Source organism: Grampus griseus, assembly GCF_964374135.1.
Source record: "Grampus griseus genome assembly, chromosome: 12".
NCBI lineage: Eukaryota > Metazoa > Chordata > Mammalia > Artiodactyla > Delphinidae > Grampus > Grampus griseus.
In genome coordinates this window covers 16,756,909-16,770,175 of record NC_139006.1, presented here as the reverse complement: position 1 = coordinate 16,770,175, position 13,267 = coordinate 16,756,909, and the positions used below count along the sequence as shown (strand labels likewise).

The window sequence follows — 13,267 nt, the reverse complement described above, 5'->3', positions numbered from 1 at the left end:
TATTGGCCCTTAATTATATGAAAAGCTGCTGAATCTCACTGTAATTCACTTTAAAATTAATTACATCAGAAAAGTAATTAACGCAAATGAAAACTAACTGCTGGTAAGGGGTAGAGCAGTTTAAGTTCAGGCAGCATCTCATGTGATCCTGCTGCTCTCTTTGAAGACACTTCATCAGTTACCTGCTATCCTGGGTTTTCTTCCTCTTTGTCTGTTTCATTTTGTTTTCTTTGCAGCTCCTCCTTCTTTCTGATCTTTAAATTTCTGAATTTTCAGGCTTTCATCCTGGGTCCTCTTCTCACCCACACCCGTGGCTTCAATTACTATGTGGAAGGTTGTGAGCTCCCAATATGTATCCTTAGCTTAGAGCTGCTTCTGAACTCTAGACCCAGATAGCCAGCTGTTTCCTCAGCACATCCAAAACTTCAAATCTCCTCCTCCTGTTTTTTTGCCAAATGGTATAGCCATCCACCAGCTGCTTAGCAGAAACCTGGGGATCCTCTCTTAGCCTCATAAACAATCACCAAATCCTATTTTGTTGAGTCTTGTATCTCTCTCATTCATCTGCCCCCCTAAGGAAGCCCCCCCACCCCTAGTTCTTAGGTAGAATCCTAAGATTTGAGAATTATACATTCTCAAGGTACCCTGTACTTGTTGAAAATTTATAACATTTTCAACAATTATATTCACTTGCTTATGTTAACTTTTTGTTTTCGTTGCTTTAGAACAAAATTTAATTTTTAAATTCCTTTAGAAAAGACATTCAGGGAGAAGACAAAGACAGTCTTGGTTTTTATTACGTCCCTGGGGGCTAGCAGAGTGCCAGGCACAGAAGCATCATTAAATATTTATTGAGGGAAAAAATGAAGAGAAATTTGTTTTAGGAAAATCCATAACATGAATGGATAGTGTGAACGGTGAATTCCTGAAGACAGACTTGCAAACATTGGGAATTCCTTGGTGCTGGGAATTCCCTGGGACTCTGTGCTTCTACTGCAGGGGGCCTGGGTTCGATCCTTGGTCCGGAAACTAAGATCCCACAAGCCGAGTGATGTGCGCCCCCCCCAAAAAAAGATCTCTGATAGTCAAGCCATAGAAGGGAGCTAAGGAATTGGCAGTAGGATTGAGAGGAGTAGGGTATTTGCAGAAGTGGAAGTTGTGAGACTTACTGACTGTCGTCACATTTGGGAAGTAAGAGAACAGGGTGTCGAGAATGCTGAGGGAATCATGATATCATTCCTTAAGACTTTTGGGTATGAAGGGAAGACTAATGACTTTAGTTTTGGACGTGTTGACTTGAAAGAACCTTCTGTGGGACACCTAGATGGAGAGAACCAATAGGCAGTTATAAAAATAAAACTAGAATCCAGGAGAGAGACACAGGCTTTACTCCATCACTGAGCAAAACCAGTAAAATACTATTGATAATTCAAGTGTACAGAGTTGGTAGATGTTTTGGTACTTTTTAACTTGGGAGTGGAAGCACATATTGCCTATCATATGGGGATGGCATTTTTTACATTAATGTCATTTAACATCCTGTGAATGTTAACTAATAATAGCTGTGAAGCTATGCGTTTACTCTTTATGTTAAGCTAGCAGATCTGTGTTTTAATTATGTATTTTGTTAATGCTAATTTATACCTGTTTTCCTTCCTAAAGACAAAAATAAAACTTAGTGGGGTTTATAAAAATCCATCAGACTGTAAACTCCATGAGGACTTGCTGCCATGTGATTAAAATTTTTTTCCTCTTATTTCTCTAGGGCCTATTCCCTGGTGGATTCCAGTCAAGTGTCTACATTTCTGATTTCCATTCTACTTATAGTCTATGGTAGTTTCAGGTAAGCTGCTCTCAAAATGGGATTGATTTCTGTTGGAAGTGGAAGAAGCGTTGCTCTGAAAATGTTGGCACCAAAACTTATTGCTTCTGTGAGGAAAAACATGACTTTGACAGGAATTGAGTTGAATAGGATAATTCTGATATTTATTCTTTGGTTGGCTTCTGTTAAAACACTTCTTGGTTTTGCTTATGGCTTTGGCATTTTAATGCAAACAAGCAAAAACTAATTGCTTAAATTCTGGTTCTGAAAAAAAGGATTCACGTAAATACACTCATTGAGAGGGTTAAGGAGAGTCCTTGACAGTGATTCTACAGAGTCTCAAAGGGGACATAAAGTTTTTCTTAATTAAAAAAAAGGCACTGACCTACGTTGAGCCATATGAGACTGCTGATAGTCAAATTTTTGATCTACACAAATAATTTCATATGGTTCCACCTACTTTTATGAGGATTGTGCACGGTAGCATTTACCAAGTATTCTCTCTGCTGACCTTCTCGAAGTTCCCATCCTAGCAAACAGCTATAGAAATACAAAGGAAAATCAGGAAGCTAGATACTCCCTTCTTTTCACTATTCTTACTTTAGAGGAAATTTGGTGGTTGTATAACTCAAATAGTTTTGTGGCTGATACATTTAAAAATGAAGGCTGCCTGAGAAATTTTAAATTGAGAACTTGAAAGGGAGCAACAGTGATAAACGAAATAATCAGGCATAAGGATTTTGAACTCTCCAGTATTATATCTGGATTTTAATGGGTATATGGTAAAATCATAAGACTTCCAGGCTTTATCTCAACACTGAGTAGGACAAGTAAAATACTGTTGATAATTCCAGTATCAGTTGATAAAAGTTTTAATCATTGAGACTTCAGCTGGGAGCCCTAGGTTCATAACCACTCTTAGGAAGCATTAGTCAAGCCAGGGCAATTTAGAACCTCATCAACATAATCCTGATATTTTGTATCTCTATCCTTTGGACAAGTTTTTGTTTTTTTCTTTTTGAGTATATAATGTTTCAACATTTCAAAAGTCTTTAGGGCTTCCCTGGTGACGCAGTGGTTGAGAGTCCGCCTGCCGATGCAGGGGACATGGGTTCATGCCCCAGTCTGGGAAGATCCCACATGCTGCGGAGTGGCTGGGCCTGTGAGCCATGGCCGCTGAGCCTGCGCGTCCAGAGCCTGTGCTCCACGATGGGAGAGGCCACAACAGTGAGAGGCCCGCGTAACGCAAAAAGAAAAAAAAAAAAAAAAAACTCTTTATGATTAAAAAAAAACCTTCAGACTCACAACTCTAATACTCCTTTCATTAGCTCATATGACATTTTCTTTGGCACATACTTATATACTGTGTACATTTTTATATTTTAAATCATTTATATTCTGATTATTATCTAACAAAAATATTTTTCATTATCTTCATACTAATTTTTAGTAATTTGATATTTCTTTGTATTACTATCTTATTCCACTCTTTTTGGACATGTCAGTTGTTAAAGTGACCATCTTTTTATGTATTCTTTTGCTTTGGCTGAAAAATATCCCTAAGATAAATATCCAGAAATTGAAAAACTTCTCCAAAGTGTATGAACTGGCTCTTACTACATATTGCCATGTTGTTTTCCAGAAGGGTTATACCAACTTAGAATTGGGCAAGTTTTAAACAAAATTTTATGTAATAAATATACCATAGAATTATATTATGTGGATGGAAAGGATTTCTCTGGTACTTCTCCTTATTTTACAAATGAGGAAACCGAGGCCCAACAAGATGAGGTAACTTGCTAAAGATTATACAACTAGTTGGTAACAAAATCTGGATTGGAACCCAGTTCTTAAGACTTGCGGTCCAATACTTTGTCTTTTATACTTTAGTAATGCACTTTCTGCAAAAAGTAAATCATGATGCCTTTAATTATACATTTAAATTTACCTCATTTTAAGTAAATTTGCAAGTATTTCCTCCTCTTCTGTTTTCTGGAAAAGATTACGTGAAATTGTGTTACTTCTTTTTTAAATATTTGATAGAAATCACCAGAGAAGCCATCTAAAGATGGAAGATTTGGGGGGGTTTGGCTTTGGTTTTTCCTGCTTTATTCATCTTTTTTTTTTTTTAAAGAATTGGTAAAGGCTTTGTGTGTGTGTGCGGTAAAATATACATAACATAAAATTTAATATTTTAACCCATTTCTAAGCATACAGTTCAGTAGCTGGTAAGGGCTTTTTAAAACACATGTTGCTATCTATTTTTATTTTTAAATTTTATTTTATTTATTATTTTTGGCTGCATTGGGTCTTCATTGCTGCACACGGGCTTTCTCTAGTTGCTGTAAGCAGGGGCTACTCTTCATTGTGGTGCGTGGGCTTTTCACTGCAGTGGCTTCTCTTGTTGTGGAGCACGGGCTCTAGGCACATGGGCCTCAGTAGTTGCGGCATGCGGGCTCAGTAGTTGTGGCTCGTGGGCTCTGGAGCGCATCCTCAGTAGTTGTGGCTCATGGGCTTAGTTGCTCTGCAGCATGTGGGATCTTCCCGGATCAGGGCTCGAACCCGTGTCCCCTGCATTGGCAGGAGGATTCTTAACCACTGTGCCACCAGGGAAGCCCACTATCTTTTTATTATAGCCATTCTAGTGCTAGGGTATGAAATATCTCATTGTGCTTTGATTGCATTTGCCTGATAACTGAGATCAGGTTGAAAAGATGTTGAGCATCATTTAATGTACTTGTTAGGCATGTGTTTTTCTTCTTTGGTGAAATGTCTATTCAAATCTTTGCCCATTATAAAATTGGGTTGTCTTATACCAAATTGTAACAGTTCTTTAAATATTCTAGATCCAGGTTCTCTCTCAGTCACATGATTTGCAAATATTTTCTTCCAGTATCTAGCTTGCCTTTTCATTTTCTTAACAGTGTCTTTCAAAGTGTAAACATATTTTATTTTGATAAAGTCCAGCTTACCAACTCTTTGTCTTGTGGAGTATGCTTTTGGTGGTGTACCAGAGAACTCTTTGCCTTATCCATGAGCACAGTTTTTCTCCTATATTTTTATGTTTTACATTTAAGTCTATAATTCATTTTGAGTTGATTTTTGTGAAATACAAATGAAGTACAAATCTAAATTCGTCTTTATGAATATGACTATCCAGTTGTCCCAGCACCATTTGGTGAAAAGACAGTCCTTCACCCATTGTCAAAAATCAGTTCTCCATAAGTGTAAAGATTTGTCATGGGACTCCCCATTTCTTTTTTTTATTTTTTTAATAAATTTATTTATTTTAGTTATTTATTTTTGGCTGTGTTGGGTCTCATTGCTGCACGCGGGCTTTCTCTAGTTGTGGTGAGTGGGGGCTACTCTTTGTTGTGGTGCACAGGCTTCTCATTGCGGTGGCTTCTCTTGTTGAGGAGCATGGGCTCTAGGTGCATGGGCTTCAGTAGTTGTGGCTCGCAGGCTCTAGATCACAGGCTCAGTAGTTGTGGCATACAGACTTAGTTGATCCGTGGCATGTGGGATCTTCCTGGACCAGGGGTCGAGCCCATGTCCACTGCATTGGCAGGTGGATTCTTAACCAGTGCGCCACCAGGGAAGTCCAATTGCTACTGCTTTTATAGTAAATGTTGAAATATAGTAGTGTAAGTCCTACAACTCTTTTCTTTTTCAGAAGTGTTATTATGGATAACACTTATATGGCTCTACATTTACATGGTTATAATGGCTATTATGGATCCTTTGTATTTCCATATTAAGTTTAGGTTCAGCTGGTCTGTTTCTACAAAAATTCTTCTGAGATTTTGATAGGTATTGTGTATCTATAGATCACAGTTTGGGGAGAATTGCTATCGTAATAATATTGAGTCTTTCAATCCAGGGACCTGGAATGTCTCTCCATTTATTTAGATAATCTTTAATTTTTCTTAGTAATGTTTTGTAATTTTCAGTGTACAAGGTTTGCACCACTTCTGTTAAACTTATTCCTAAGTATTTTATTATTTTCGATGTTATTGTTGATGGAATTTTTCCTTGATTTATTTTTAGATTTTTCATTGCTAAGTATATAGAACTATGAATGATTTTAAAATATTAACCTGGTATCCTATAGCTTTGCTGAACTCATTTATTAGTGCTAGTAGTTTTTTGTGTATGGATTTCTTGGAGTTCCCTACATGCAGGATAATGCAGCCTGCAAGTAAAGACAGCTTTGCTTCTTCCTTTCAAATCTGAATGCCTTTTATTTTATCTGTTAATTTCTAGGATAGTTAAAAGTATTCAACAGTGATTGGAATTTGTCTGTTTTCCCTTACATTTTTGTTGATTCATTTTTAAAGTTATTTTGTTAAGTACAAAAAGGTTTATGATATTATATCTTGGTAGACTGTATTTTCAAATTATTATCCAGTAGCCCTTTTTCTTCTGTTTTATGCTTTTTGCTTTGAGTTTTATTTTGTCTGACATTAATATTGCTATACCTGCTTTCTTTTGATCGTATTTAATTTTTAATTTCTTTAAAACATTTATTTTGAAACAATTTCAGACATAAAAGTTCTAAAATTAGTACAAAAAATTCTCATATACTCTTTACCCAGATTCCTCAAATGTTAGCATTTTACCGTTGCTTTCTGTCATTCTTTGTGTGTGATAAAGTACATTTTTTTTTCTGGGAAAAAAAAATTGACTGCCTTTAATCTTTCCTCCTCCTTCTCCTCCTCTTTTTTTTTTTTTTACATCTTTATTGGAGTATAATTGCTTTACGGTGGTGTGCTAGTTTCTGCTTTATAACAAAGTGAATCAGTTCTACATATACATATGTTCCCACGTCTCTTCCCTCTTGCATCTCCCTCCCTCCCACCCTCCCTATCCCACCCCTTTAGGTGGTCACAAAGCACCGAGCTGATCTCCCTGTGCTATGCGTCTGCTTCCCACTAGCTATCTATTTTACATTTGGTAGTGTATATATGTCCATGCCACTCTCGCTCTGTCACAGCTTACCCTTCCCCCTCCCCATATCCTCAAGTCCATTCTCTAGTAGGTCTGTGTCTTTATTCTTTTCTTACCCCTGAGTTCTTCATGACATTTTTTTTTCTTAAATTCCATATATATGTGTTAGCATATGGTATTTGTCTTTCTCTTTCTGACTTACTTCACTCTGTATGACAGAGTCTGGGTCCATCCACCTCATTACAAATAGCTCAATTTCGTTTCTTTTTATGGCTGAGTAATATTCCATTGTATATATGTGCCACATCTTCTTTATCCATTCATCCGATGATGGGCACTTAGAGTGTTTCCATCTCCTAGCTATTGTAAATAGAGCTGCAGTGAACATTTTGGTACATGACTCTTTCTGAATTTTGGTTTTCTCAGGGTATATGCCCAGTAGTGGGATTGCTGGGTCATATGGTAGTTCTATTTGTAGATTTTTAAGGAACCTCCATACTGTTCTCCATAGTGGCTGTACCAATTCACATTCCCACCAGCAGTGCAAGAGTGTTCCCTTTTCTCCACACCCTCTCCAGCATTTATTGTTTCTAGATTTTTTGATGATGGCTATTCTGACTGGTGTGAGATGATATCTCATTGTAGTTTTGATTTGCATTTCTCTAATGATTAATGATGTTGAGCATTCTTTCATGTGTTTGTTGGCAGTCTGTATATCTTCTTTGGAGAAATGTCTATTTAGGTCTTCTGCCCATTTTTGGATTGGGTTGTTTGTGTTTTTGTTATTGAGCTGCATGAGCTGCTTGTAAATTTTGGAGATTAATCCTTTGTCAGTTGCTTCATTTGCAAATATTTTCTCCCATTCTGTGGGTTATCTTTTGGTCTTGTTTATGGTTTCCTTTGCTGTGCAAAAGCTTTGAAGTTTCATTAGGTCCCATTTGTTTATTTTTGTTTTTATTTCCATTTCTCTAGGAGGTGGGTCAAAAAGGATCTTGCTGTGATTTATGTCATAGAGTGTTCTGCCTATGTTTTCCTCTAAGAGTCTGATAGTGTCTGGCCTTACATTTAGGTCTTTAATCCATTTTGAGTTTATTTTTGTGTATGGTGTTAGGGAGTGTTCTAATTTCATTCCTTTACATGTAGCTGTCCAGTTTTCCCAGCACCACTTATTGAAGAGGCTGTCTTTTCTCCACTGTACATTCCTGCCTCCTTTATCAAAAATAAGGTGTCTGTATGTGTGTGGGTTTATCTCTGGGCTTTCTATCTTGTTCCATTGATCTATATTTCTGTTTTTGTACCAGTAACATACTGTCTTGATTACTGTAGTTCTGTAGTATAGTCTGAAGTCAGGGAGCCTGATTCCTCCAGCTCCGTTTCTCTTTCTCAAGATTGCTTTGGCCATTCGGGGTCTTTTGTGTTTCCATACAAATTGTGAAATTTTTTGTTCTAGTTCTGTGAAAAATGCCAGTGGTAGTTTGATAGGGATTGCATTGAATCTGTAGGTTGCTTTGGGTAGTAGAGTCATTTTCACAATGTTGATTCTTCCAATCCAAGAACATGGTATATCTTTCCATCTATTTGTATCATCTTTAATTTCTTTCATCAGTGTCTTATAATTTTCTGCATACAGGTCTTTTGTCTCCTTAGGTAGGTTTATTCCTAGGTATTTTATTCTTTTTGTTGCAATGGTAAATGGGAGTGTTTTCTTGATTTCACTTTCAGATTTTTCATCATTAGTTTATAGGAATGCCAGAGACTTCTGTGCATTAATTTTGTATCCTGCTACTTTACCAGATTCATTGATTAGCTCTAGTAGTTTTCTGGTAGCATCTTTAGGATTCTCTATGTATAGTATCATGTCATCTGCAAACAGTGACAGCTTTACTTCTTCTTTTCCGATTTGGATTCCTTTTATTTCCTTTTCTTCTCGGATTGATGTGGCTAAAACTTCCAAAACTATGTTGAATAAGAGTGGTGAGAGTCTTGTTCCTGATCTTAGTGGAAATGCTTTCAGTTTTTCACCATTGAGGACGATGTTGGCTGTGGGTTTGTCATATATGGCCTTCACTATGTTGAGGTAAGTTCCCTCTATGCCTACTTTCTGGAGGGTTTTTATCATAAATGGATGCTGAATTTTGTCAAAAGCTCCTTCTGCATTTATTGAGATGATCATATGGTTTTTCTCCTTCAATTTGTTAACAAGGTTTATCACATTGATTGATTTGCATATATTGAAGAATCCTTGCATTCCTAGGATAAACCCCACTTGATCATGGTATATGATCCTTTTAATGTGCTGTTGGATTCTGTTTGCTAGTATTTTGTTGAGGATTTTTGCATCTATGTTCATCAGTGATATTGGCCTGTAGTTTTCTTTCTTTGTGACATCCTTGTCTGGTTTTGGTATCAGGGTGATGGTGGCCTCGTAGAATGAGTTTGGGAGTGTTCCTCCCTCTGCTATATTTTGGAAGAGTCTGAGAAGGATAGGGGTTAGCTCTTCTCTAAATGTTTGATAGAATTCGCCTGTGAAGCCATCTGGTCCTGGGCTTTTGTTTGTTGGAAGATTTTTAATCACAGTTTCAATTTCAGTGCTTGTGATTGGTCTGTTCCTATTTTCTATGTCTTCCTGATTCAGTCTCGGCAGGTTGTGCATTTCTAAGAATTTGTCCATTTCTTCCAGGTTGTCCATTTTATTGGCATAGAGTTGCTTGTAGTAATCTCTCATGATCTTTTGTATTTCTGCAGTGTCAGTTGTTACTTCTCCTTTTTCATTTCTAATTCTGTTGATTTGAGTCTTCTCCCTTTTTTTCTTGATGAGTCTGGCTAATGGTTTATCAATTTTGTTTATCTTCTCAAAGAACCAGCTTTTAGTTTTATTGATCTTTGCTCTCATTTCCTTCATTTCTTTTTCATTTATTTCTGATCTGATCTTTATGATTTCTTTCCTTCTGCTAACTTTGGTGTTTTTCTGTTCTTCTTTCTCTAATTGCTTTAGGTGCAAGGTTAGGTTGTTTATTCAAGATGTTTCCTGTTTCTTGAGGTAGGATTGTATTGCTATTAACTTCCCTCTTAGAACTGCTTTTGCTGCATCCCATAGGTTTTGGGTCGTCTTGTCTCCATTGTCATTTGTTTCTAGGTATTTTTTGATTTTCTCTTTGATTTCTTCAGTGATCACTTCGTTATTAAGTAGTGTATTGTTTAGCCTCCATGTGTTTGTATTTTTTTACAGATCTTTTCTTGTAATTGATACCTAGTCTCATAGCGTCATGGTTGGAAAAGATACTTGATACAATTTCAATTTTCTTAAATTTACCAAGGCTTGATTTATGACCCAAGATATGATCTATCCTGGAGAATGTTCCATGAGCACTTGAGAAGAATGTGTTTTCTGTTGTTTTTGGATGGAATGTCCTATAAATATCAGTTAACTCCATCTTGTTCAATGTATCATTTAAAGCTTGTGTTTCCTTATTTATTTTCATTTTGGATGATCTGTCCATTGGTGAAAGTGGGTTGTTAAAGTCCCCTACTATGAATGTGTTACTGTCAATTTCCCCTTCTATGGCTGTTAGTAGTATTTGCCTTATGTATTGAGGTGCTCCTATGTTGGGTGCATAAATATTTACAATTGTTATATCTTCTTCTTGGATCGATCCCTTGATCATTATGTAGTGTCCTTGTCTCTTCTAATAGTCTTTATTTTAAAGTCTATTTTGTCTGATATGAGAATTGCTACTCCAGCTTTCTTTTGGTTTCCATTTGCATGGGATATCTTTTTCCATCCCCTCACTTTCAGTCTGTATGTGTCGCTAGGTCTGAAGTGGGTCTCTTGTAGACAGAATATATATGGGTTTTGTTTTTGTATCCCTTCAGCCAGTCTGTGTCTTTTGGTGGGAGCATTTAATTCATTTACATTTAAGGTAATTATCGATATGTATGTTCTATTCCCATTTTGTTTTGGGTTTGTTATTGTAGGTCTTTTCCTTCTCTTGTGTTTCTTGCCTAGAGAAGGTCCTTTAGCATTTGTTGTAAAGCTGGTTTGGTGGTGCTGAACTCTCTCAGCTTTTGCTTGTCTGTAAAGGTTTTAATTTCTCCATCAAATCTGAATGAGATCCTTGCTGGGTAGAGTAATCTTGGTTGTAGGTTTTTCTCCTTCATCACTTTAAATATGTCCTGCCAGTCCCTTCTGGCTTGCAGAGTTTCTGCTGAAAGATCAGCTGTTAACCTTATGGGGATTCCCTTGTGTGTTATTTTTCCCTTGCTGCTTTTAATATGTTTTCTTTGTATTTAATTTTTGACAGTTTGATTAATATGTGTCTTGGCGCGTTTCTCCTTGGATTTATCCTGTATGGGACTCTCTGTGCTTCCTGGACTTGATGAACTATTTCCTTTCCCATATTAGGGAAGTTTTCAACTATAATCTCTTCAAATATCTTCTCAGTCCCTTTCTTTTTCTCTTCTTCTTCTGGAACCCCTGTAATTCGAATGTTGGTGCGTTTAATGTTGTCCCAAAGGTCTCTGAGACTGTCCTCAGTTCTTTTCATTCTTTTTTCTTTATTCTGCTCTGCAGAAGTTATTTCCACTATTTAATCTTCCAGGTCACTTATCCGTTCTTCTGCCTCAGTTATTCTGCTATTGATCCCATCTAGAGAATTTTTAATTTCATTTATTGTGTTGTTCATCATTGCTTGTTTCATCTTTAGTTCTTCTAGGTCCTTGTTAAATGTTTCTTGCATTTTCTCTATTCTATTTCCAAGATTTTGGATCATCTTTACTATCATTATTCTGAATTCTTTTTCACGTAGACTGCCTATTTCCTCTTCATTTGTTAGGTCTGGTGGGTTTTTATCTTGCTCCTTCATCTGCTGTGTGTTTTTCTGTCTCCTCATTTTGCTTATCTTACTGTGTTTGGGGTCTTCTTTTTGCAGGCTGCAGGTTCGTAGTTCCCGTTGTTTTTGGTGTCTGTCCCCAGTGGCTAAAGTTGTTTCAATGGGTTGTGTAGGCTTCCTGGTGGAGGGGACTAGTGCCTGTGTTCTGGTGGATGAGGCTGGATCTTGTCTTTCTGGTGGGCAGGTCCACGTCTGGTGGTGTGTTTTGGGGTGTCTGTGGACTTATTATGATTTTAGGCAGCCTCTCTGCTAATGGGTGGGGTTGTGTTCCTGTCTTGCTAGTTGTTTGGCATAGGGTGTCCAGCACTGTAGCTTGCTGGTGTTGAGTGAAGCTGGGTGCTGGTGTTCAGATGGAGATCTCTGGGAGATTTTTGCCGTTTGATATTATGTGGAGCTGGGAGGTCTCTTGTGGACCAGTGTCCTGAAGTTGGCTCTCCCACCTCAGAGGCACAGCACTGACTGCTGGCTGCAGCACCAAGAGCCTTTCATCCACACGGCTCAGAATAAAAGGGCGAAAAAGTAGAAGGAAAGAAAGGGAGGGAGGGAGGGAGGAAGGAGGAAATGAAAGAAAGAGGAAACAGGATAAAATAAAAAGTAAGATAAAATTAAAAAGTTATTAAAGTAAAAAAGAATTATTAAGAAAAAAAATTTTTTAAGAAAAAAAACAAAAACAGATCTAGAACCCTAGGACAAATGGTGACAGCAAAGCTATACAGACAAAATCTCACACAGAAGCATACACATACACACAAAAAGAGGAAAAAGGGAAAAAATAATAAATCTTGCTCTCAAAGTCCACCTCCTCAATTTGGGATGATTCGTTGTCTATTCATGTATTCCACAGATGCAGGGTACATCAGGTTGATTGTGGAACTTTAATCCTCTGCTTCTGAGGTTGCTGGGAGAGATTTCCCTTTCTCTTCTTTGTTCGCACAGCTCCCTTGGCTCAGCTTTGGATTTGGCCCCGCCTCTGCGTGTAGGTCACCGGAGGGCGTCTGTTCTTCGCTCAGACAGGACGGGGTTAAAGGAGCTGCTGCTTAGGGGACTCTGGCTCACTCAGACCTGGGGGAGGGAGGGGTGCGGATGCGGGGTGAGCCTGCGGCAGCAGAGGCCGGCGGGACATTGCACCAGCCTGAGGTGCGCCGTGTGTTTTCCCGGGGAAGTTGTCCCTGGATCCCGGGAACCTGGCAGTGGCGGCTGCACAGGCTCCCCGGAAGGGAGGTGTGGATAGTGACCTGTGCTCACACACAGGCTTCTTGGTGGCAGCAGCAGCAGCCTTAGTGTCTCATGCCCGTCTCTGGGGTCCGCACTGTTAGCCGCGGCTCGCGGCCGTCTCTGGAGCTCCTTTAAGCAGCGCTCTTAATCCCCTGTCCTAGCGCACCAGGAAACAAAGAGGGAAGAAAAAGTCTCTTGCCTCTTCGGCAGCTCCAGACTTTTCCCAGGACTCCCTCCTGGCTAGCCGTGGTGCACTAACCCCCTGCAGGCTGTGTTCACGCTGCCAACCCCAGTCCTCTCCCTGCACTCCGACGGAAGCCCTAGCTCCCAGCCCCGACCGCCCTGGCGGGTGAGCAGACAAGCCTCTCGGGCTGGTGAGTGCCAGTCAGCACCG

The 13,267-nt window shown here is 38.6% G+C and overlaps 1 protein-coding gene across 1 annotated transcript in view; it reads left to right on the top strand.

Moving 5' to 3' along the window:
* SPPL3 (signal peptide peptidase like 3) overlaps positions 1 to 13,267 on the top strand; it is a 118,683-nt gene that overhangs the window by 67,951 nt on the left and 37,465 nt on the right. The window contains exon 2 of the mRNA XM_082667243.1: positions 1,766 to 1,843. Within this exon, the coding sequence (XP_082523369.1) occupies positions 1,766 to 1,843 (78 nt within the window). The remainder of the gene's footprint in view (positions 1 to 1,765; positions 1,844 to 13,267) is intronic.